Raw genomic sequence first — 27,644 nt, forward strand, 5'->3', positions numbered from 1 at the left:
ATAAGGAGAACAAAGTCAATAAAGTTGGCCTCATCTCCTCCCTAATCTTCCCATTCGCTCTTCGAACACCACCATCACAAGCCAATAATCCAATCACAAAACGGGGTATTTACCGGAGCCAGTCATGGAATCCGGAAGAAGCGGCGGCGCTGAGGCCAATATCAAGGTGGAGGAGCCAGAACTCGACGTCGTCCGCCACCACCGCCAGTTTTCCAGCCATGCCCGCGTGGTGGCGGTGCTATTTGGGTCGGTGGTTGTAACCTGCTTAGTTCTGTACCACTCCCCCTATCCCTTCCAGTTCTCGTCGGAATCTTCTTCCTCCGGCCGTCTTCATCGTGATTCTGCTGCACCCGCAACCACAAACCCTCCATATTCTCCGGTCAGTACGTCGCTTTCCTTAATTACCGTCCGTCTTGATTAGTTTCTTCTGTAGTCATTAATGCAAATCATTTTTTCATGGAAAGTTATGATATTTTCTAGAGAAAATTATACCATCTTTCTCAATCCGGTTCGAATCACTGTTGTTAATATGGTTTTGTTTCTATCCACGAGCATCTAATTAAGCTAATTAATTAAAGATTAATCATAAAACCAAAATTATATTTAGATTCAATTTAATTTAATTATGCTTAATTTTCTTATCCAAAATGACTCTGATTTGATAATATATTTTATCTTCTATACAAATTACACTGCTAATTTATTAAAAAAATGAATTAATAAAATTGTATCATTTTAATAAATAAAAATTACATAAAATAATCATTAGAAATACTCATACATATATATAGCCACATGTTTGGATGATGAACATTACATCACCACTTTAATTGAATTAATTCATGTCGACCCACTCCCACTTGCATGCTTACTTTTCTATTTTTTTTAATGGGTAACGTTAATTATTTTCTTAATAATAATAGTTAAGCAATGATAAATATATTTTATTTTTAATATATATATATAGATTTATATATGTGAGGTAAATTGTTTTGTTGATTTCTAAACTTACCCTTTTGTAATATTTGTAATAAATTAATGACTGGCATTTTAATTTGTATCACTATAATTTTTAAGTTTCAATTTTTATTAAAATTTAATCCATCTTTTGATTTTTAAGTTTTAAGTTTCTATAAATTGTATTATTATATTATAGTTTAATTTGATAACATGACATGATATCACAAGGGATATAATAATTTTATAAAATATAAATAATTAAGAGTGATTAATTGCTGTCACCTCATAATAGAAAATTGACTTGTGTAAGTTCTGTAATTGTAACTTCTACGAATTTTCTTATAATTTGGATACATTGCTTTTGGGTTAATCTTTTAAAAATAGGACTACATAATTATTGTTTTTTTTTATATTAATTTTTAATTAAATTTAATAAAATTTTATATAAACATAAATAAAATAGAAGGTATGTAAAAAGCATAGGGTCGCATCGTATTATTCTTAAATAGTGTGATTATTATTTATGTTTGGGATATAACTGAGCTGGAATTACAACCACTCAAATGGTACAATGACCATCTGCAGCACGGCATCTAGATAACTGGGGACTTTTCTGGATTAGGACTTTTGTTTGACTATATATATAGAGGTAGGGTTGGCCTAGTTGTATTTCTAGGTCTAGTAAACGCATAAATCCATATCCATGATGCATGCATGCGTGGACTATACAAACTTTATATATATATATATATATATATGCGCTTAGTCTTGGCGATAAAAAAAGGCAAAAGCCTAGGGGTGTATTTGAGTTATTTGTATAAAATTTTAATTTTAGAGACTCCTGTGGTTTAATTTTCTTCTTTTTTGTGTGTGTGCATAAACACCCCTTCCCTTGCAAACTCCATTAATTAAGCCTTAATTAATATAAATTATATTAATAAGAATCTAATTAAGTTAAATATAAAAATAAAATATGAAGCTAGCACAACAAAACCCTCAGAGATGCTGAGCTGTTGGAACCTATCTCTAGCATCATCTGTGAAGAGTTTCAGTCTACTGAAATCCCTCACACGTGTAGGTGCCATGAGTTTCTTCTTCATCTCTATTTCTACGTCGTTTTCATCATCATCATCTTCTTCTCTTATCTTTTACTTTTGTTTATCTTTCTTTCTTTCTCTCTTTCATGGGGGTTCTAGAATCAAAACCCTTAAGAAAAAGAGAGCGAGAAAGAAAGAGAGATGAAGATGGTGAAGCAAAAGTAGCAACTGCCAGACCCTATGCTCGCAAGGGGTCTCAATCAATTGGAGTGCCTCACAAGTAAGATTCTGCCAACTTTATTTTTGGGGTTTTTGTTTTTGTTTTGATTAACTTTAATTTTAATTTAACTTAATTGTTTTTTAATTACTATAATGTAATGTAATCAAGACTTAATTAGTAGCGTTTGTGTTGTTATCAAACTATAACAATTAAATTTATTTGTCTTTGCAACAATCAAACTAAAATTCAGGCGAGAAGGGTGAGGTCCAAGGTGCCACTGGGGTTGAGCAAAAACTACTATTCGGGAGAGTTGAGATCTTGAGGGACCTAAAAGGGAGTTTCTAGGGTCTTCTGGAGGCCAAGGTTGGTGGAGTCCTGGGTCACTATTCATGGATTTGACTCCCGTTGGATCTGCAACCAAAAAGACAATCAAAAGGCACACGATGATCTTCTCTATGTGGGCCTTCTGATATCTAAGTCAGACAATGTAATTAGTGATGATTAGGAAAAAATATACAGATTCGTATATGTTGTGTCTTAGGGAGTTTTCCAATGACCTAAAAGGTAGTGTAGGGAGTAAGTCTTCCGGGTGGGTCTTAGAATGAGATAGAGTAACACTCCAAAATGGTCTAAAAGATCCAAGAAGATTCATTTTCCATGGAGGAGGCAAGTATTTATAGACGCTTGGTGAGGTCCATAGATGAGTCCTTAGACTCTTCTGGGAGATGTATCGGGTGAGGTCAAAGGGCCTAGAGAAATCTTTGGGGTGGAAATGCTCCAATGAATGTCTTCGGGGCCACCGGGTAACTTGTGTCCAAGAGACTTTGAGTTTTCTGGCTATGTAGATGAGAAGGCCAGACCATCCCAAGGACTTTCTGAAGGCCCCGGGGGATTATTACCTTGAAGACTCTCTGGGGTCTTTGGACTCAGCATGATGCTTCTGATAACTTAGAAAATTTTTAGGGCACCCCATAACAATAGCTCCCTACTATTGCCTTGGGTAAAAAGGTGAAAGGAAGAGTAAAACTGTGAGTGCCCAATGCCCAAAAAAATTAGGATATATGTTAACTCGGGCTATGCCTAGATATGCAATAAGAGATGCGAGTGCTTAGAGGGATACTACCTAGCTTGTCATTACTTCCCTTTATGCCATGCAAGGTTGTGCGATGGGCATCCATATATTTCGTCGCTAGCAGGCAGAGTTATTGCCATTTTTACAACTAAGGAGATAAACCTACCTTATTTTTTGAGATTGTCACAAACTTATGAATATTATCGGGATTTATCAGTTGTCACTGTTATTCCTCGACTTATTCTTTATAGACAAGTCTGGGAATTTATTATTCCAATGCATGCCCTCACGGAATGCGGGAGGGAGGACATCGGTATTCATAAAATTTCTTTAAGAAGGGTTGGATCCTAAATGGATGCAGTAGTATTCATCAGACACCCTAGTGCAATGTAAAAATGGAATACCCCTATTGCTGATAGTTGCTAGCAGAATTGTAGTTGCTTTGCATGCACCTATACTCACATAAACATGTACACACATAAGAAAGACCTAGCTCCCCACTGACTAGGGTGCTGGTTAGTCCCTCCTCTTGGAGGGGGAGGGGATAAAATAATTGCATAGAAAATGAACCGTGCTATAAGATGCGATGCTATATCGAGAACTTTGGGGCTAGCGAGGGATACTACTACTTTAATGGTTATCGAGGGAATGGATCACACCCCGTTTCCTAGATCGCCTTAAACTTGCAGATATTGTCAGGGTTTTATTAATTATCGCCATTGTGCCTCGACTTATTCGTTATTGAGGAGCCTGGGAATTTTTTCATTCAATGTGTGCCCTCGGGGAATGCGGGAGGAAGGACACTAAAACTCTTAAAATTTCTTTAAGGAAAGGTTCACCTGAAATAAAGACGACAGTGTCCATTATGTGCCCCATTCGTGGTATACGAAAATGAGTTTTATCCCTCACTGCCTGTAACACATACGATTAAGAATAAAAACAAGTGTATATCTTATTGTTTGGTAGGTAAATTGTGAACTCTTGAGGTATTGTATTGTCTGCATCATAATTTGTTTCTTATAGCTTTCTCACAATCTTAGGCCGAGGGGTAGTGTACTTTCATTAGTGAAATATTTTTCCAAGTGTGTTGTATTCCAAGTTTTACCAAGTGTTTCCCCTTGAAGCATTTGGAGGATGCAAGTGTTTGGGGCTAACATTTCTTAAATCTTGAAAGCGCTTTCCCAATTTTCCCAAAGCTTGCCTTCTTTACGGAGAGCGCTTGTGATAATAGATTTTTTGAGTACTAAATCACCTAGCAGCAACGGCCTATTTTAGACACGGGTGTTGTAATAGTTAGGTATTCTTTGATGATAGCCTGCCAATCGAATGCCAACTTGGTCTCTTAATTCTTCCACCAAATCCAAGTTTCCCGAAAGTTGCTCTAAATTTCTTTGCTTGTTAAAGGTTAAAACTCATTGGGATTGAATGTCCACTTCGATAGGAATGAAGACTTCAATTCTATACATGAGGTTGAAAGGAGTCTTTACAATGGATGCCTGGTATGGTAGGCCTGTAGGATAGTTGAAAGTTCTTCCACACAAGCACCTTTTACTTTATCCAACTAGGTTTTGAGGCTGTGAAGAATGATCTTATTAGCTACTTTAGCTTGGCCATTCGCTTGTGGATAAGCCACTAACGCCATGTGAAGGCAGATTCCCTATCTGCTACAAAGGCACAAAAAGCATCAGAGTCGAACTGGGAGCTATGATCCGTGTTAAGAATTCTGGGGATTCCAAAGCGGTAGATAATATCCTTTCATACTACATTCTCCACCTTCCTCTTTGTCATGATGGCCAAGGGCTCCGCTTCCACCCACTTGGTGAAATAGTCAATGGACACGAGTAGAAATTTTTGTTGTCAAGAAGCGATAGGAAAGGGGTCAAGTGTAACATCCCACTTTCTCGGGCGTGTTATAACTTAGGATAATTCTGGGATAATAATTTTTTTTCTATTTAAAACTACGACTAAACCATATCATTGCTCTTATCCATCCCAAAATTTTCATACATTTATCTCGAAAGAGAATCAACATAAACATCAAATGCGGAAACTAGAATCGAATCTAACATCTTAACATTAATCATAAATCAATTCTTACATTCTCATTAACCATAAATAAGGTTATACATCATCATTAACTATAAATGAGACTATACATTATCATTACTCAAAATGTTCAGAATTCAAAGTAGTAGAACTTAAATACATGAGCTACATAACATACATTCAACTCATCATACAACTCATCATGCACTTTGTTAAGTGCCATTTCATACCTCATTCATTTTCATTTCTGCTACAATCTCCATCAGGAATGTTTGAATATTTCAGGGACAAAGCCCAAGTTAGATGATAAATCATTTAAGTAAGGGAACAAAACATTTAATGCTCATGTATGTATGCAATGCACATAACATCGTAACTCTTTGTCTGGGTCGACTGCATCTTAAGATTACCCGCTATTTTTTACAGTCTCCCTGCTAGACCGGGGTGTATGGGTGCACCCTTAGTAAAGCAACGACGCCAGTTCTTAATCCCAAACCCATGCAACGTATGACCATGAATCTCATTATGCTCATATGCATATTTCATCATTAGCACATATAAATGCAATCTACATGACATACTCACATAAAGACATGACAACATGATAAAATCATTTACATAAAATTAGGTTTTCGGGGTTAAACTACTTATAAATCAAGCATTTTCATAAAACTAAATCTAGTTGGAAAGTACCACTTATCTTGCAAAAAGATAATTTTGCCCTTAGCATAATTTTGCCTTAAATTCGTTTCGAACTTCCAATCGTACTCAATTATGAACCTTAACGTACCCTAGGCATCATAATTACTTACAAAAATCAGATTTCTAATTTTCTCTAATTTTCCTAATTTCTCCCATTTCCTGTTATTATTTCCTCAAGATTATGAAATAAATACTTTCTCATAAAATTTTCTCAATTTCTTTTCACAATAATTCCTAAAACAATATTCCTAAGCCCTAGAAATTTTCTCATAATTTTTAGAATTCGTATTCTATTTATTTTTCATATTCTCTTTGATTTTCAAGCATTTATTGCCTCAGAAATCTATAATAAATACCAGTCATGCATTTCTTTTCCAATTTCATCATCAACAATTCTCAAATATCATTCTCATATTTCTAAAATTTTTGAAGAAATTTTCAAAGATAACTCACCTTCTCGCGGAGCGATTTAGTATTATTCTATACTGTGACGAAGCCTCGGTTTGCGTATCCAATGACGTCTTCTGCCACAAATTTTCACACGAACTACTAAACCCAGCATATAAGATTTTCTAGGAATTTTTGGTATTTTTCTTTGTATTTTGTTTTTCTTATTTTCTTTCTTTCTCTTTTTCAAATCTCTCTCTCACTTTCAAATCTTTTTTATTATAACATTTCTCTTTCTAATTTAAGTTCTCAAACCTTTCAAGTTTCCTCTATTTATAGAGGGTTGAATTAAGATTAGCATAATTGTAGTGACTCACTATCTTTAATTATTTTGTCATATTTCTTAATTATTTTTTACTAAATCTCTCCCATAATCTTTATTTATTTGTGCACACCCTATTTTGTCTCCTATATTTCTCTATTATTTCACTCATCATCTTTGATTATTTGTCCACACCCTATTTTGTCTCCCATATTTCTCAATTATTTCAACTCTTATCTTTAATTATTTTGTCACATTTCTTAATTATTTTTCACTAAATCTCTCTCATAGTTTTTAATTATTTGTCCACACCCTACTTTGTCTCCCATATTTCTCAATTATTTCACTTATTATCTTTGATTATTTGTCTATACCCTTCTTTTTCTCCTACATTTCTCAATTATTTCACCCATTATCTTTAATTATTTTGTCACATTTCTTAATTATTTTCCACTAAATCTTACCCATAATCTTTAATTATTTGTCCACACCCTACTTTGTCTCCCAAATTTCTCAATTATTTCACCCACTATATTTAATTATTTTTTCACCTTAATTATTTTTCATTAAATCTTTTTTTTAATAGATTTTTCTTTTATTTAGTTCATTAATTTTAAGCCCACTTTCTTAGCCTTCTAGTTCTAAGCCCATTTACTTAGTCTTTCATTTTTTTCAACTTAGCCCATTAACTCTAAGCCCATTAGTTTTCTCAATTATAATCTCTAATGAATGTCAATAAAATATTTTAAATATAAAAAAATTAATTATTATTATTCTCAAAATACTAGGATATTACACTAAGTATGCCCAACCCCTATTGCGTGAAGGGAATAGGTTGGAAAATTTGTCGAATGTTCGTTACAAGCGAGGAAGACAATAGCACATGCTTCTGGCATTTATCGCAAGCTCGAACTTTTGCGAACACATCTTTATTTAACGTGGGCTAGAAGAATCCAACCCTTATGACTTTGGCAGCCAATGATCTTCCTCCAAGATGTTCACCAAAATCACATTTGTGTACTTCGTCCAATGCTGGTTGTGCCTTTTTTGAACCAAGGCACCTTAGTAGCGGCAGAGAAAAGACACGCTTGTATAGAATACTATTTATAATAACAAAGCGAGTTGTTCAAACTTTTAGCACTTGGGCTTCCACGATATCAATGAGAAGCTCCCTAGTAAGCAAGTATTGTATGATGGGTGATCTCTAATAATTGGTTGTTTCAATGATCTGCACTGCTTTTGCCTCTTTGTTTTCTTCTATGTTAGTCCTTTGTAAGATTTCCATGTGGATTAGGTGCCCAGGGGTATCTTTTGTTGTTGTTAACTTAGATAATGTGTCCGCATGGCAGTTGAAGGTGCAATTAATCTGGACCAGTCGAAAGTCATGGAAAGAGTGTGCCAACTCCCACAGCTTTTATAGGTACCAATTGAGTGTGGGATCCTTAACCTCATAGGTTCCTTGAAACTGCTACACTACGAGTTAGGAGTCGCTGTGGGCTATCACCTTTTTTCTTCCAGCTTTCTGGTAATAGCTAGGCCGATAATGAGGGCCTCATACTCTATGACATTATTTGAGTTGGGGAAGGTGAATCGTAAAGAGTACTTCAGAACTACATCCTCATGGGAAATTAACACAATACAATCTCCATTGCCTTGCACATTCGAGGCTCCATCCACAAATAATTTCCATTTGGGCGGGATTCTTTCTTGGGCTCCAATGAATGAGTACATTCCACTATGAAATCAGCTAATGCTTGACCTTTGATGGCTCTTTGAGGCTCATACTAAAGATCATATTCACTAAGCTCAATGACCCATTCGGTGAGCCTTCCCAAGTGTTCAGGCCATTGAAGAATCTGTCTTAGGGGTTGATCAGTGAGTACTATAATGGTATGCGCTTAAAAGTAGGGTTTAAGTTTTCTAGTTGCCATAACCAGTGCAAATGGTACTTTCTTGGCATAAGAGTAATGAGTTTCGGCCCTGCGGAGCACTTGACTGACATAGTACACAAGTCAAACTACCTGATCAGTTTTTTTCAACAACACCGCACTAGTCGTTGCTTGGATGACTCTAAGGTAAAGGTACAACATTTCTCTTGTTTTTGGTTTAGTAAGCAGGGGTATTTCTCGGAGGTAATCCTTTAACGCCAAAAATGCCTGCTCGCATTCATCATCCCATTGAAAATTCCTTCCCCCGTTTAATATTTGAAAGAATGGTAGGCTCTTTTTGGTAAACTTTGAGAGAAAACGACTAAGGGCTGCAAGATGGCTAGTTAATTCTTGAACTCCCCTTATGCTGGAGGGAGATTGCATGTCCAAAATAGCTTGAATTTTTTTAAGGTTAGCCTCTATCTTGCGTCATGTTATGAGGTAACCCAAGAACTTACCTAACCTAACGTTGAAGGTGCACTTATTTGGATTAAGTTGCATGTTATATTGACGGCACACCATAAAAACTCGTGATAATTTCTCCACAGGGGGCTCTTCGCCGTGGCTTTTAACCACTAGATCAATAATGTAAGACTCCATGGTGGTTCCCAGTAGTTCTTTGAATACTTTGTTAATCATTCGCTAGTAATTTGCTCCTGCATTCTTGAGCCCAAAAGATATGACCCTGTAATAGTAGGTTCCTGTTTCTATGATGAAGGAGGTCTTTTCAGCATCGAGTGGAAACATGCTTATTTGTTGGTATCCCAAAAAGGCATCCAAGAAACTAAACGTATGATATCCCAAAGTGTCATCTACCAAGCAATCAATTCTTGGGAGTAGGTAGGAATCTTTCGGGCATCCCTTATTCAAGTCAGTGAAATCTACGCAAACTTAACACTTTCCACTAGGCTTCTTTACCATAACAACATTAGCAAGCCAGTTAGGGTAGTGGACTTCGCGGATAAACCCGACTTTCAAGGGTTTGTCAACCTTTTCCTCAAGGGCTGGTAGCTCATCAAGAGTAATATTCCTTTTCTTTTTCTTGACAAGCTTGGCTTCTGACTTCACGTTTAACTAGTGGAAGATCACTTAGGGGTTAATTCCTAGCATGTTAGTAGGTACCCATGCAAAAATGTCTGCATTGTCTCATAGACACTGGACGATTTCCTGTCTTTGTTCTGGTGGCAACTAGCTTCCCACATAGTCTACTTTATCTTCTTCATTTTCATAAAGTCTGACAGGCTCCAAGGCTTCTATAGGATGAGGTTTCAATTATGCCTGCTCTGAAATAGACATGATTTCTTCTGGTGTATGGGAAACCTCTTTGCTCTTTGCTGCTTTAGTGGATGACATATAACAAACTTGGGCCTTTTTTTGGTCACCCTTGACCTGACCCATGCCACAAGGAGTTAGGAATTTCATTAGGAGATAGCCAGGGTGTATGACTACCCTCATGTTATTAATTAGCGATCTCTTGAGAATAACTGTAGGTGCCCCTAAACTAAGGTCCCATAGAAAGATGACATATATGCCAAAACCAATTAAAAGCATTACACATCCTCCTTGTTATTAACAACGGAAGCCACACTCATACATTCTTACTCATAAACATATACATTAGGGTTCATATACCCACATACACAAACATAACTTAATATTACACACCACATTAGGGTCAACAAACCCATTATATCCCCCCAGGGGTATAACCTAGAACATAAATAAGCATAACTTAATATTACACATCACAAACACCCCCCAAGGACCTTTTGGTTGAGACGACTCTGTACACACTTCTACCCCATGACTCCCGTTTCACTTGGCTCGCCTACTACTTTAGCCTTACCCTTACCTGGAATGATGCAAGCAAACATGAGCCATAAGGCCCAATAAGTATAACTGAAAGAAAACGAGCATAAGAGTCATGGGTATCGAGAGGCAAAAGAGTTATGAATGTCATTTAAGGTACTTTCACATGATAATATGATGAAACATGCATCCATGCTCATATACAATCATAATCATGGGACCAAAGTCCAAAACCATGGGACCGAAGTCCATATCATAAACTTGGGGCTGAAGTCCATCTCTAAGCTGAAGCTTTCTATGCGAATATATCCTGCGAACTTGTCTGCTGCATGCGTTATGAAGCCTTTACAGTTGAAAACCATTTTCGTGCACATGCTCTATGCATCATCATAACATGCATCTATGTAATGACTTCCCATATATAACTAATATGAGATTAACGAAACAATATGCACAATAGGGAAACCTTCATGCAAGATAACATCAAACTCTTGCATGTCCTCAATAAAGCATCATTCCCGAAGAAAGATAGGGTGATTCAAAGCCCTATTTGAGACTCAGTAGGTATAAATGAAAACCATAAAATAATTCACTAAAAAAATGGGAAATAACTTGCAAAAAGAGGAATTAAACTTGCAATTTAGAAGATTAAGTGTAATACCCAGAAAATTATTAAGAAAATAAATGATATTTAATGAAGGGTATAACTGGAATTATCGAAAGAATAAGGCTATATGACACACTAACGCAGTCTTAGATGATTAAATCAGTCGGAGGGAGAAACCCGGACCTTAGATAGCTAAAGAAAATTATACAGTATCGACAAGTGATTCGAATTATGATTTTTAGTGATGAAAGAAGTGGGATCGGGAACAGTTTTCGGTACAGCTGTCGACCGGGCTGAGAAAACCGAATCGACGTAGGAAACATCCAGAAGATCAACGGAACGTGTCAAGGACTAATATATAATGTGTAGAACAACCCTTAAGCGATTTCGGGTTGAATCAAATGGATTTAAGGACTATTTGACCAGTTGGGCCTAAGTGCAGTTTTCTAAATTTGCTCGAGGAAGGTCAAGACAGTAATTTTTCAGAAGTTTCAAGGACCAAATGAAGAGTGCTAATCTTGAGGGCCTTAATGGTGTAGTTGGATTTATCAGGGGTATCATGGAAAGAAGAAAAATGAGATTAGAGAAATTATGGGGGTCAAAGTGCAAAAAATGGAAAATTGCATAGTGTGAACACGGCACCTGCAAATCGGCCGCCGCAAATCCTTGCACATGGAGGCCAAATCTGGAGATTGGACGGCCGAGGCTTGCTTGGGGGAGGTCGTATACGGCCATAGGAGTCTTGGGGAGCAAGGGTTGATCGGTGATTGGCCGGATTTTAGCTGATTTTCGGGTATAAAAGGAGGCCGCGAGTTCGAGCTTTTAAAAGCATAATCGACCAAGATTTTGAATGTTTTTGGGCGAGTGATTAAGGGGCTTTTGGTTGCGAGGAATCAAGGATCACTTTGGGATCGATTTGAAGCATTTTGGTGTATGTTTGAGGGGTGTTCGAACTTGGCCGAGGGTTGGAGGCGGTCCGCCACCGCCGACCTGCAACTGGCCGTTTGGGCCACTTTCCGGTGGCCTTTCGGCCTAAAAATGGTACCATCTGGATCGATTCTCCAAGGGCTTCAAGGGGGTACCGGTTTTGCAGCCATCGGAGCAACCGCCGGTGACCGGTCTTGAGGAAGAAGACGACGCGCGTGGCTGCACGCGCCAGCTTCCACACGCAGACACGCGCCAGGCGCGTGAGGGCGCGTGTGATAGGGGCATTTTGGTATTTTCTTCCAGTATTTCTATTAATTTATTTTAGGATTTATTGTGTTGAAATATTTTGGAAAATAGTTGAATAAATAATTATTTTGGAATTATCGAGGAGAAAATTGGGAGGAAATAGAGAAAATTATGGAAAAATTGAGGAAAATGGATTTTAATGCTTCCTCAATTAAATATGATATTTAGGAAGTATCTTGGCTGGAGGTTGAGCACAAGTTCAAGTATTTGGGGTTTGGCACGTAAATCGAGGCCGTGCACGAGGATCGAGGCGATCCGAATACGTTCGAGGTGAGTGGTTTGATTCCAACTTTTCCTTGTCTTGGAAGTGTTTTTAGGTGCCTGTGGTGAGTTCTAGTGAGCGGTTATACCCTCCTAGACATAGATTGTTTTACAAGGCCTTGTTTTACAAGGCCTTTGCTTATGATCATTGTGTCGATATTTGCTACATTGCATTAACTGTTTTATTTTAAAATGTTGGTGCATGGCGTGTAATTTTCATATCATTTAAATTGCATCGTTGGGTCCGTATGGGGCGGGATGAGGTCTACTTGAGATTGGGACAATGTTAATCCAGGTGAACGGGTGTCACACTGGGGCACTCGAGGGAATAATGTTAAACCAGGTGAACGGGTGTCACGACGGTGCACTCGAGGGATTAACGTTGGACCAGGTGAACGTGTGTCACAGTGGGACATTCGAGGGATTAAGTATGTCAAGGTGATATCTCGAGTTAGACGTGTCTTGCATGTTGTCGTACAGTATGTCATGTTCGTATGTCTTTCATGCATTGTATAACTGTTTCATACCTTCACTTAGATGTTTATCATCTAATCTGGGTTATGCCCCTGGAACGTTTAATGTTCCAGCCAGGGACTGCTGCGAAGGCAAGGATGTGGCCGGTTGAGGGCCAATGATGCTTAGTCTGTTAGACGTTGTAACGTTTGGAGGCTTTAGTATGTATTTCAGGTTGTAAATGAACAGTTGTATAATAGCGATTTTTATCATTTGATCTGTATTAAGTATTTTTGCTATGGAAATACAATGGTGTTTTGGTATTAGTGTATCCGCTGCGTTGTATTAAGACTCGTTTAGTTTAAGATTATTGATCTTGATAATTAAACGGGCAAGACTGGGGTTCGCGGGGTTTTGTTTCTGCATGTGAAGATTGTTCTTGAAATACCGCGCGTGTGTAACTTAAAGAGAAAAAAAAAAAGAAGAAATCCCGGGAATACCCTTATAGTGACACGCCTGGCGAGACGGGGTGTTACATTAAGGAATAGGAACTTGCCTTAATTACTTTTCTTGCAGCGTACCAGGGTCTTTTGTCTCTCCGAAGCCTACACCACCAAAATTTCCCCTAATCTCTCTCTAAAATTTCCCCTATTTCCTCAACCTTTCATTTCCTATTTATAAGCCAAGAGGTAAGGGGTGGCAATAGCATCGTGGAGGCAAGGGAGGGCCATTTTAGGAGGCAAAACAGCAAGAGGGCACATGACAGGGGATGAAAGCTACGTGGCCGTGCAGCCACTCAAATGCGGCCCGCATGGCCGCGCACGGGCGCCTTGAAATAGTGTCGTTGGCACCTGGCTTGTTGGGAATAAAAATTCCTAGTTTGTTTCCTTTGCTCCAGCGAAGGCTCAAACCCCTACCCCCCACCTGCACACTCAACTACTTGTTCTAGCCGCATCCCTTGCTAAATAAAAGCACAACTTATATTTAAGGTAATTCTAGTTTCCAAAATTACATTTTAACCCCAAAATTTATGAAAACTTGCAATTACCCACCCTCAACTTAATTACAGTATACACCCATTTCTCCATTAAATTCATTAAATTTACCAAACCTCAAATAATTAGAAATAATTATTTCTTTTTATCAGAATGCCACATATTTACATTAAACCACAATTAAACAGGTCATTACAAATCCTCCACCCTTAAAAGAATTTGGTCCTCCAAATTCGTACTTGGTCATTCAAACAACTGAGGGAAGGAATGCTTCATTTGTTCCTCTAACTCCCATGTAGCTTCTTTTGGACTATGATGTTGCCATTGAACCTTTACATAAGAAATGGATCTATGCTTCAATACTTTGTCTTTTCGTTCCAAAATGGCTACTGACAATTCGTCATATGATGCATCGTTCTTGACTCCAAGAGTTTGATAATCAATAATATGCTTAGGGTTTGGCACGTACCTTCGCAGTATGGACACATGAAATACATTATGAACGTTAGCTAATAGCGGAGGTAAGGTTAAGGATCCTACCCGTTCCAATATCTCTAATGGTCTTACATATCGAGGGCTAAGTTTTTCTGAGATCCCGAATCTCTGCATGCCCTTCACAGGCATTACCTTGAGCCATACATGATCCTGACAGCAAACTCGAGGTCACGTTGTCATCTATCAACACAACTTTTTTGCCTATCTTGAGCTATCTTTATTTGGGCCCTTATAAGTCGGATCCTCTCAAAGGTCTGCTTAATTACTTCTAGCCCGATGAAAGTCCTGTCTCTTGCTTCTTCTCAACAAATGGGTGATCTACATGGTCGACCATAGAGTGCCTCATACGGTGGCATCCCAATACTAGAATGGAAACTATTGTTATAAGTAAATTCCACCAATGACAAATGATCATCCCAGCTACCGTAGAAATCTAACACACAAGCTTTCAACATAGCTTCCAAGGTTCGGATAGTCTGTTCTGTCTGCCCGTCTGTCTGTGGATGGAATTTAGTACTAAATTTTAATTGGGTCCCTAAAGCTTCATGTAACGCCCCCTAGAACTGAGAAGTAAATCTGGGGTCCCAGTCTGAGACAATATTGGCCGGAATCCCATGTAACCTCACTACCTCTTCAATATACAACTTAGCTAACCGGTTTAAAGGAAATGTCTTCTTAATTGGCAAGAAGTGGGCTGACTTCATTAATCGGTCTACTATTACCCATATTGCATCATGTCCTTTTGAAGTTCTAGGTAAACCTATGATAAAATCCATAGCAATGTGATCCCACTTCCATTCTAGGATCAACAGTGAGTGTAACAACCCGACAGGCTTCTGATGTTCTGCTTTAACTTGCTGACACACCAGGCATTGTGAGACAAACTTAGCCACATCCCTCTTCATACCATCCCATCAAAACTATCACGGCAGATTCTGATACATTTTTGTCGTGCCTAGGTGAATGGTATAATGGACTTTATGAGCTTCAGTTAGAATTTCTTGTCTTAATTCTTCGTTCTCCGGTACACAAATCTACCCTCGAAACAATAATAGACCATCGCCCCTCTGGTTGTATCCTACAACCTCGAATTTCTCCCTGTTAGCTAAAACTTTTGCTAGCTTCTCATTAGTAGACTGTTGGACCCGAATCCGTTCAATCAATTCCGATTTCACCCTCATATAATTGCAAAACACAATTGGTCTTTCCTCAGACGGAGAGATAAATAAACCATTAAGTTGCTCCAACAATAACCATTCTTGCACCATCATAGTTGCAATGGATGCTCCACGTTGACTCAAAGCATCAGCTACCACATTGGCTTTTCATGGGTGGTATAAAATGTCACAATCGTAGTCCTTAAATAACTCTACCCACCAACGTTGCCTCATATTCAACTCCTTTTGGGAGAAAAGATACTTTAAGCTTTTATGGTCCGTGTAAATCTCCACTTTCTCACCATATAGGTAGTGGCTCAAAATTTTCAGTGCAAACACCATGGTAGGCAATTCCAAGTCGTGTGTTGGGTAGTTCATTTTGTGCTTTTTCAATTACCCTGAGGCATAGGCAATTACGCAATTGTCTTGCATCAGCACATATCCCAATCCTGAATGTGAGGCATCACTATTTATTGTAAATTTCTCCCTACTCCTAGGGATAGCTAATACCAAAGTGGTAGTCAATCTTTGCTTCAATTCTTGGAAGCTAGTTTTGCACGCCTCACCCTACTCAAACTTCACCCCCTTCCTTGTCAATTTAGTCATAGGAGCAACCAAAATGGGCGAAGCCCTCTATAAATTTTCGATAATAGCCATCCAATCCAAGGAAACTACAAATTCTAGTCACTGTCATAGGCCTCGACCAATCCACCACAGCCTTAATCTTCTCGGGGTCAACTAAAATACCTTCTCCAGAGACTACATGACCTAGAAATCCCACTCGTTGTTGCCAAAAGTCACACTTACTGAGTTTGGCATATAATTATTTTTCCCTAAGTCTCTGCAAGACTAGTTTGAGATGGACCTCATGCTTCTCTAGACTTGATGAGTAAATCAAAATATAATCGATAAAGAAAATTATGAAGCAGTCTAGATATTCTTTAAAGACCCGATTCATTAGATTCGTGAAAATTGTCGGGGCATTAGTTAATCTGAATGGTATCACCACGAACTCATAATGCCCGTAGCGGGTTCTAAAAGCTATTTTCTACACATCTTCCTCTCTGACGCCACTTGATGATATCTGGACTTCAAGTCAATTTTTGAGAATATTGATACCCCTTGAAGTTGATCTAGCAAATCATCCACACGCGGTAGTGGGTATTTATTCTTTATTGTCACCTGATTCAACTGGCAATAATTGATACACAATCTCAACCATCCATCCTTTTTTCGTACAAACAATACCAGAGCACCCCATGGTGACGCACTAGGATGAATGAACCCCTTATCAATTAACTCTTGCAGTTGAGTCTTTAACTCTTTCAATTCATTCGGGGCCATTCTATAGGGAGTTTTTGAAATAGGTTGGGTGCCTGACACTAAGTTAATAGAGAATTCCACCTCTCTTTGAGGTGGTAATCTTGGCAATTCATCTGGGAACACGTTAGGGAACTCACAATCCACCAGAAGCTCCGATAACTCTACCTTACTATTCCCATTGGTGGTCATATACACAATAATTGGTTGTTGGGGTAACTCAAAATGAATCACCTTTCTTCGACAATCCACCTTAGCATAGTGTCGGGATAACCAATCCATACCTAAGATAAGATCAAAGTCCTTAATGCCCAACACCATTAAGTCGCCAAGACATTTCTTGTCATACACCTTAATTTCACAATTATAGAGTACCTCACTCACTACTAACTCCACATCCCCAAGTATAGACACAACCAGGTAATATGGTAATATAGTTATAAGGATGGGAACATGACATATAACATACGGTGCGATAAAAGAATGAGTAGAAACGGTATCAAAAAGCACACGCACATCCATACCATATAAAGAAAGAATACCTTGAATAATCTCGTTCCCTTACTCTGCATCTACTGCCGTTAGGGCGAACACCTTTCCCTTCACACGGGGTTTGTTTGCAGTAGCAGGGTGCTGTGGCATCATCATCTATGGGACTACTCCTTGTGTCCTAGGTGCTACTGGCCTCTGGTTAAGCTGGGGTCCTTGTCCTTTGAATCTTTGTCTTTCATACTGAGGCTGGGCTGGTTGCGGACAATTATTTGCTAGGTGCCCCTTCTGTCTGCATCGGTAACACTTCACTTCTATGTTAGCCATTGCCTTATCTTGACTATGAGGACATTCCCTTCGCATATGCCCTATCTGTCCGCACGAATAGCAAACTCCAGTACCAAAGTGACAGGGTTCCTTATGTCTTTTGCCACAATTATCATATGGTGGAATTTTTATCATCCCGCTTGTTGGACATGCTCCCCATCTTCTCTTTTTATTACCTGTTCCTTTTTGCACCCCTTAACCATTCCCTAATTCAGTCTTATCTAGCTCAATGGCGTAAGATTTCCATGCCACAGTCGAGTAGTCCAAAATCCTTACTCCAACTAGTGTATGTCGGTTGTCAGCTCGTAGACCCCTCTGGAATTTTGCCACTTTCTTCGCTTCGTTCGATATTAATTTTGGAGCAAATCTGGTTAAGGAAATGAACTCAGTTTCATACTGAGCCACTGACTTACTTCCTTGCACTAGCTTGATAAACTCATATGTTTTCTGCTTTTGAATCCATTCAGGGAAAAATTTCTCATTGAACGCTTCTTAAAACTTTGCCCATGGTGGTTCCCTGCCTATGTACCTCTGACAGGTGGTTTCCCACCATCTTTCGGCATCCCCTTTCAAAAGAAAGGTGAGATATTACACCCTTTGTGCATCATTGCATCCCATAGTTTGAAGATGCTTTTCCACGAACAACATCCAATTTTCTACGGCCAAAACGTCTATGCCTCCATAGAATTTAGGAGGTCGAAGCGCCATAAAATTCTTTAGTAGTTAGCCTCCAGCATTGTTCTCCATCCCTTGAACCATTGGATTGGAGACTTGACCATGATTATTCTCGGCCTCCCGCTGTACTTGTTCTTGCCCCTGATCCTGCCTCACTTGGTTGGCAGTAAGCATTTGAATCGTCCTTCCTTTCCCTACTAAAGCTTCATGCACATCATCCATTTCTTATCGTGACCCTCCATTAGACTCCCCTGAAGTATCAGGCAAAGGTGTAGGAATGGGTGTGGGTTAGCCACAGCCTAGGCTCCGGGTCGGTGGCATTCCTCGACGAGCACTCACTGTCTTGCACAACTAACATATTTAGATTTTAATTCTTACTTAGTCTCACATCTATTTACTAGGAATACCCTTAACTCTACCCGATATTCCTATGTGTATAGACACTTATCCCAAACCTCGCTTTGATACCACCAATTGTAGGCGCCCCTAAACTAGGGTCCCCAGAAAGATGATATATATGCCAAAACCAATTAAAAGCATTACACATCCTTCTTGTTACTAACAACGGAAGCCACACTCATACATTCTTACTCATAGACATATACATTAGGGTTCACATACCCATATAAACAAACATAACTTAATATTACACGCCACATAAGGGTCCACAAACCCACCATATCCCCCTAGGGGGACAACCTAGAACATAAATAAGCATAACTTAATATTACACATCACAAACACCCCCTAAGGACCTTTTGGTTGAGATGGCTCTGTACACACTTCTACCCCACGACTCCCGTTTCACTTGGCTCGCCCTCTACTTTAGCCTTATCCTTACCTAGAATGATGCAAACAAACATAAGCCACAAGACCCAACAAGTATAACTAAAAGAAAGTGAGCATAAGAGTCATGGGTATGAGAGAGAAAAGAGTCATGAATTCCATTTAAGGTACTTTCACATGATACTGTGATGGAACATGCATCCATGCTCATATGCAATCATAATCATGGGACCAAAGTCCAAAACCATGGGATCGAAGTCCATATCATAAACCTTGGATCGAAGTCTATCTTTGAGCCGAAGCTTTTTGTGCAGATATATCCTGCGGACTCGTCTGCTGCGGGCGTCATGAAGCCTTTACAGTTGAAAACCATTTTCATGCACATGCTCTATGCATCATCATAACATGCATCTATGTAATAACTTCCCATCTATAACTGACATGCGATTAACGAAACAATATGCACAATAGGGAAACCTTCATGCAAGATAACATCAAACTCTTGCATGTCCTCAATAAAGCATCATTCCCAAAGAAAGATAGGGTGATTTAAAGCCCTATTTGAGACTCAGTATGTATAAATGAAAACCATAAAATAATTCACTAAAAAAAAAGGAAATAACTTGCAAAATAGGAAGAGAACTTTCAAAAAGAGGAATTAAACTTGCAATTTAGAAGATTAAGGAATATGAACTTGCCTTAATTACTTTTCTTGCAGCGTACTAGGGTCGTTGGTCTCTCTAAAGCCTACACCAGCAAAATTTCCCCTAATCTCTCTCTAAAATTCCCCCATTTCCTCAAGCTTTCATTGCTTATTTATAAGCCAAGAGGTAGGGGTGGCAATAGCATCGTGGAGGCAAGAGAGGGCCATTTTAGGAGGCAAAATAGCAAAGGGCACGTGGCAAGGGATGGAAGTCGCGTGGCCGTGTGGCCACGTGCATGCGGACCGCGTGGCTGCTCGCGCATGCTTGGTCGGGTGTAAGAGCCTTGAAACGGCATCGTTGGCGCCTGGCTTGCTGGGAATAAAAATTTCTAGTTTGTTTCCTTTGCTCCAACTAAGGCTCGAACCCCCACCCCCTACCTGCATACTCAACCACTTACTCTAGCTGCCTCCCTTGCTATATAAAAGCACAACTTATATTTAAGGTAATTCCAATTTCCAAAATTACACTTTAACCCCAAATTTTTTGAAAACTTGCTATTGCCCTCTCTCAACTTAATTACAATATACACCCATTTCTCCTCAAATAATTATAAATAATTATTTCTTTTTATCAGTCTGCCACGTATTTACATTAAACCACAATTAAACGGGTCATTACAATAACATTGTAGGTTGTAGATGTCATCTTGATCACCATGAAGTTTACTTAGCGGGTAACGCTTCGAGGATGGGATCCAAGAGTTATTGGCAGCTGTACAGATCTGCTATAGGTACTACTTCTCCAGTAAAGCTGTACAATGATGAAGAAATAGGTCGAAGGAGATCGTGAGTGATGTGCATCCACTCAAAGCACTTCCAGTAAATCAATTTGGTAGAACTACCATTGTCCATTAGGATATGATCAGTTGGGTGCTTGGCGATTACGACAGAGATGACCAAAGGGTCATGATGGAGCCTGAGGATATTCCCCTAGTTCGTAAGGGTAAAGGAGATAGGATCTTCGTTGGGCACCACATGTGCCACGGAATCCACATGTAAGGCTTAGCACGCATATGATTTTCGATTCATTGAAGAATCTTTAGCCAAAGTTTCACCTCCCGAAATGACATGGATGTGCTCTCGGGTAGGCTTATTATTAGCTGTGGGTGTAGAGGCTTCCCCTCCTTAAGGCCCCTTTTACTACTCTGGTAAGGCTCTGTATTGTTGATTCCCACCACCTCGAGGTTATTCTCTCAACGGGCCTCGATTTGACCTGGGAAATCTATCTTATCGAGGAGGATAATGAAGCACTTTATGAGGATTTTTTGCCATCACAGGATGGAATTGGTCGACCTTACCTTTCCTGGTTAGTTTTCCTACTTGTTCACGAAAGGTGTGGCAATTCTCCATCAAATGGTTCAAACACTGGCGGAATTGACAAAAAGGGTTATAAGCCATTTTTTCTTGGCTTATCGAAGGACGATAGAAAGCTAATAAGTTCCATATGAGAATTGTGAGGGTTGGAGGTGGCATATATGCCTGATGACGGTGTTTGAAATAGTCGTTGGGTTTAGGGACCTTTGTGTTTAGTTGTTTAGTCTCGTTACCAGAGGGTCAACCTTTTTTTTCTCTCCATTCTTCAGGCGATTCAGGCAAATCACAGGTTCACAAAATGTCGACCTGTACCACATATTGGTTGGCACGAGAAAATAGGTAAGCTAATGTTGTCAGTTATTTAAGAGCGATGGATTATTTGAGAGGTACTAGGGTAGTTCCTTGTAAAAAAACTAATACTGCCACCTCGACCGGTAAGTCTTGCGCTTCTAACATAGTGTTTTAGAAGCGATTAATATATTGCCTCAAAGTTTCCTTGGAACCTTGCCGAATGCTAAGGAGGTAGGTGGGGGCCTTCTTTCTCGAGGCGGGCTGTGAATGCTGCAACAAACTCTGCTCGTAGCTGCTCATAGGAGGTGATGTAGCCAGAGGGTAACTCCCTGAACTAGGCACGAGCGTATTCTATCAATGATTGTGGCATCATCCCACTTGTATAGATACGCTAAGGATTCAAACCATTGTGCATGGAGGATGGGATCTTCTCTTCCACTATATTAAGGCAAATGTCAGAGTTTAAACTTAGGTGGAAGGGCATGACTGAGTACATCCCTAGAAAAAGGCACTTGTTGTGGTTGTGCGTCACTGGAGATTGCCCCTACAAATTTCTTCTCAAAAACCTCTTCGATAAACTTTTTAATTTCCACACCCTAAGAAGTTGGGAAGGATCGATCCAATATCCAACTCGGGCTTGTGTACCTCTTTCACTGAGGTCGTGTTTCCCACAGTTTCTTCTCGCATAATGCTTTTTCTGGTGTTTTTACGTCTCTCTGTATATAAGAATTTTGCGATGGGGATTTGCTACATCTATTTGGAATGAGCCAATGATGGCTGTTGGAGAGGTGCTGAGGGGTTAATGCGAACATCGCTTGAGGTAGGTGCTCTAGGGGCTTAGGCTTCCCCTGGAACTGGCAAAAGCATATGTAGTAATATGGACAGACGTTGCAAAGTGCTAGTCTTCTTCTCATCACTTTTCCTCAGCTCTTCATATCTTTGCTCTAGATTTTGGAATTCTTCGAGGGATATAGTGGAGGATTTCTTAGTCCCAGAGGTTCCAGGTATGTCAACTTGTGCTTGGCCGCCCTCACCATTCCTAGGGTAAGATGGTTCCAGGTGCACATGAGATGTAGGTGTAAGAGATGTATGCTCAATGGACTAATCTTGCATTGATGGGAGTTTCTTGCCGGCTACCCAGATCTCTTGTCTTCTATGGGGCACCATTAGCTTTGGAGAGAGGTTCGTCAAATGCTCTCCTGTTGTGGCTTCATGTTGAGAATCCCTTGTTCTAGTAAACCTTGTTCCTCTAACCATGAATAACGGCTTTTTTTTTTTGGTTTCCCACATACGACACCAAATGGTTATTGTCAAACTACAATAATTAAATTTATTTGTCTTGGAAACAACTAAAGTAGAGTTCAAGCGAGGAGGGTGAGTTCTAAGATGCCACGAGAGTTTGAACAGAAACTACTGTTCGGAGAGCTAAGACCTCTGGGGACTTGGAAGGAGTTTTTGGGTTTTCTAGAGGCTGAGCTTGGTGGAGTCCCAAAGGATCTTAAGGAGGAGTCCTGGGTCACCATTTGTTGCTTTGGCTCCCAATTGATCAGCAACCAAAGAGATGGTCAAAAGGCATGCGAGGATCCTCCCCACACGAGCTGTTCGATGCCTAAGTTAGATAATGTAATCCGTGATGATCGTGCAAAAATATACAGATGCGTATATGTTGTGTCTTAGGTAGTCTTTCGGTGTCTTGAAAGGTAGTGTAGGGAGTAGGTCTTTTGGGTGAGCCTTAGAGTGAGATAGAGTAAGGGTCCAAAAAGGTCCAAAAGATCCAAGAAGATTTGTTTTCCATAGAGGATGCAAGTATTTATAGATGCTTAGCGGGGTCCATAGATGAGTCCTTAGACTCTTTTCAGAGATGCATCGCGTTAGGCCGGTGGAGAAATCTTCAGGGTGTTGTGCCTTGATGAATGTCCCTAGCTGGTCCCGAAGACCTTTTCGGGGCTACCGAGTAACTTGTGCTTGGGAGACTTTGAGTCTTCGGGCTATGCAAATGAAAAATCCAGACCATCCCAGGGACTCTCTGGAGGCTCCAAGGGGCTATAGCCTTGGAGACTCTCCAGGGTTTTTGGACTCAACGGGATACTTCTTATAACTTATAAAATTTTTAGAGCACCCCACATCACTTTGTATTAGGAGGGTTGTCCAAGCAAAAAAAATTGAACTATAGTAACTTGTAGAGCCATTTCTAAATCATAAAGATCTCTATACAAATAATCAATCTTATAAGAGATGTACTTGTAATTTACTAGATTATAAAAAAATAAATAAAAAATAAAAAGACATTTTTCCATGATAAACGTGATGATGATGGATATTCTCATAAAAAAAGAAGAAAGCATCAACTTTTATATTAAATGTTCCTATGCTATAGATAGATCAAAATTAATAATATATCATTTTGGTGTCGTTTTTTTTTCTTGGTAAAAATCTGATGTTTAGTTGAAATTGGCCATGAGGTTTCATAGTAGTGGTAACATTGTTGGTTAATTTTGACTCTTTCTTACGTGACTTGTATACGTTGATGAACATTAGGGGAATAAAGGAGTAGGAAAGTTGAAGCAAGTTTTGATGAAGGCAGCAACGTCAGACAAGACAGTGATAATAACAACATTAAATGCGCCATGGGCGGCTCCGAACTCCGTCTTTGACTTGTTCTTGGAGAGCTTTCAAATCGGGAACGAAACAATGACCCTTCTGAATCATGTGGTAGTGGTGGCGTTGGACGCAAAGGCCTATAGTCGTTGCTTGGCCATTCATCCCCACTGCCATGCTTTGAGGACTGGCGACATTGACTTTTCCTCGGGCGAGGCATATTTCATGACTGCTGACTACCTTAAGATGATGTGGATGAGAATCCAATTTCTCCACTTAGTTCTCAAGCTCGGATTCAACTTCATCTTCACTGTAACCTCTCTTTCTCTCTCTCTACACACACACACACTCATGCGAATGGCACCCATAGATCAAAATGGCAACAAAACCTCAAGAAAGATTAAAATAGATTTATAAGAAGAAAAAACCTTAATCCAATGATTTTTGGAGAATGACAAACCAAAGGATAGACGCCACTCCCAAGAACAAGACGAGAAGGTAGAAGATAAGTCGGATTTGATCGCCACAAGAGTTCACTTGATAAGATTTGAAAGGTCTTCAATAGAATAAGAGAAAAACTCTCAAAATTTTCTTCAAAATTTATGCCCCTTTCTTTACACGTGAATGTAGCCTTTCATTGGCAACATAATCCTAAACCTAATGGAAAACAAATAATGATGAGTTTAAGTTAAAACAAGGTTTTAAGCCCAAACAAGCTTAAGTTGGAATGTTTTAGCCCAATCAAACACAAGTTGAAATAATAAAACTAAACATTGTTAAAATAACTAGGGCCCAAAACATGCGGCCGATATGAAAATAAAATAAGTGCATATTAGGCCCCAAAACATGTCAATGATGTGGCCTTCTTATGTTTTGGCCCAAATGCCTTTATTTTATTCTTTTAGGTTTGCCCCTATTGGTCCACCATGGATGTGCTAGATCATTGGTGATGTCTTATCGTCCTTCATGATAGCTACCTTGATCTTCATCACACACACACATTTATATATATCAATTTTCTTTGTATTTCTACGGTTGCATAATTATCCCAATGGTAAATTCCACATACCACTTCTTTTTTAAGTTTGCTTAATTTGGCCATTTTACTATTCTATTTAAACTTTTTTTTCTCTCTCTCTCCTCATCTCAATTTCTCTCTTCTCTAGCACCGACCATAGTCTTCTGCCACCTACCTACTCTTCTCCTTTCTCTCTCTCTTGCAAAAATCCTTATCGATTGAGATTTCAAAAATTTATAGAAACCTTGATTAACAGTGGTGATTCGATTATTATAGAAACTCTTGTCGCAATTCAAGTAAGGGTTTATTTATAGAAAAAAAAATCCAAATAAGGGTTTATTCTTTTTCTATCTTCTATGATTTAAATGAGTTGAGATAGAGCCCATTTTGACCATAACTCTCTTTTTTTGGATTCAATTAATTACACCCAAATTCTTTAATCCTGTCTTCCTAATTCAGTCTCTCGCATTCTTTCTCAATTCTAGGTTCATCTTGAAATTCAGATTCAAACACTAATCGAAATTCAACCCTCTTCTCTCTTATGTTTTAAGGCAAACCCCAATTCGACTTCTCTCTTTGTTTAGGATTCAAGGGCAAATCTAGATTCAACCTCTCTCCAATGGATTCACTGACTGCCACTAATACATTTTATTTTTTTATTTTAAATCACATGAGCATTTTGGGATTTTAAATAAAATCAACTCTGGTACTTAAAAGAATAGAAGATATATTATGCATGGAAACCAAAAGAAAGTTGGTGGCATTTTTTAAAATAAATAGTCATTGATACAATTTAATCAAAGTTTAAGAGACTTAATTAACCAAGTCCCAGAAGATAAGTCGAGTGGTCAGATGAGCAATATGTTGGTGTCAATGTAGTGAGTTGCGAGTTCAATCTTCGTTTTGCGTAACGATTAAAAGTTTAACTTGCGATTTATCTCTCTTGATATAATCCAAAACACTAGTAATGAAGACTACGCAAAAATGATCTTTTCAAAAAGACTAGCTAAGTAAGATTAATCATCTCAATGATAAAATTTTGACCCCTGACCTACCGTCGTACATGCGTCCCTCGTTGCAGGACGCGGACGTGATGTGGTTCCGCAACCCGATGCCGCATTTCCACCGGGACGCCGATTTCCAGATCGCGTGCGACTACTTCAGGGGAAACCCAAGCGACCTGGGCAACCAACCCAATGGAGGCTTCAACTACGTCAAGTCGAACAATCGGACCATCGAATTCTACGAGTTCTGGTACAGGTCGAGGAGGACATACCCAGGGCTACACGACCAGGACGTGCTGAACAAGATTAAGTCGGAGGCGGTGTTGGGGACGGAGAAGAAGAAGAAGATTGGGTTGAAGATGATGTTTCTGGACACAAGCTTATTTGGCGGCTTTTGCCAGCCCAGCAGGGATCTGAACCGGGTTTGCACCATGCACGCCAATTGCTGCTACGGCTTGGAGAGCAAAGTGCATGATCTGAAGCTGATGCTCCAGGACTGGACAAAGTTTTTGTCGTTGAAGCCCGCTCAGAGGGCTTCGCATCCCACTTCTTGGTCTGTTCCTCAGAGTTGCAGGTAGGTGGTACCTGGCTAGCTATTACTCTTCTCTTACCTTCCTTTCCTATGATTTAGGGGGCAGTTTTAAGCTTAATTTTATGTGTGAATATGTGATAAAAGAAAAGGCTAAATTATAATTTTTTTTTAAAATTTTTGTTGTAATTTTAAAATGAACTAATTATAATATTAGAAATTTACTAAATAAATGTATTAGCTTGTAAAAATCATAAAAAAATACCATTAATGATGACTTGGAAAAAGACATAGGTAATTAAGGACTTTTAATTGTCATGCAATAATTCCTTAAGTCATGTAAACTAGTTAGTAATGCTTCAATTTTTTACTAAGTTAGTAATGTTATCATACAGGTTATTTTTTATTTTGTTCAACTCATTAACTAGCTATATCAACATAATGGTAAAAGACTAATGATTTCTAATAATGTTTTATTTTATGATTATTAAAAAATTTATTTTGAAGTGTCCTTAAAACATAGTATTTTTTGTTTTAAAAATAAAGGTTGGTTTTATGATTTCTAATGATGTCTTGTCATCACACACACACAGTACTTTGATGTTTTTTTTTTTTGTTGGGTTTTGTAGCCTCGAGGATTTTCATCCTCCGGATTCATCCAAGAAGAAAGTTCTGCAAGGAAGCAACAGTTGATCACAAAACAAATTACAAAAAAAAAAAAAAAACCACAGAAGTGTATGCTCGTGATGTCGTCATATGTTTGGGTTTCGCAAATCCCAGAAACAAATGCACTTTCTGAAGTTGAATTCTTCTTTGTAAGTTCTCTCCTAATGTCTGTATAGCCACTCAGTGTAAGAATTTTATTTTATTTTATTTATCATATTTGTCAAGAATTTTATTAAGTAA

General features: G+C 38.9%; 1 protein-coding gene across 1 annotated transcript; it reads left to right on the top strand.

Annotated features, from left to right (window-relative positions):
• Positions 1-27,644, top strand: LOC127787079 (uncharacterized protein At4g15970-like). Its single transcript, XM_052314936.1, has 4 exons — positions 1-379; positions 24,128-24,499; positions 26,287-26,783; positions 27,368-27,644. The coding sequence occupies exons 1-4, from the start codon at positions 125-127 to the stop codon at positions 27,429-27,431; spliced, it is 1,188 nt and encodes a 395-aa protein (XP_052170896.1). The 5' UTR covers positions 1-124; the 3' UTR covers positions 27,432-27,644.

The sequence above is a fragment of the Diospyros lotus genome, chromosome 12, assembly GCF_014633365.1.
Source record: "Diospyros lotus cultivar Yz01 chromosome 12, ASM1463336v1, whole genome shotgun sequence".
Taxonomy (NCBI): Eukaryota; Viridiplantae; Streptophyta; class Magnoliopsida; order Ericales; family Ebenaceae; genus Diospyros; species Diospyros lotus.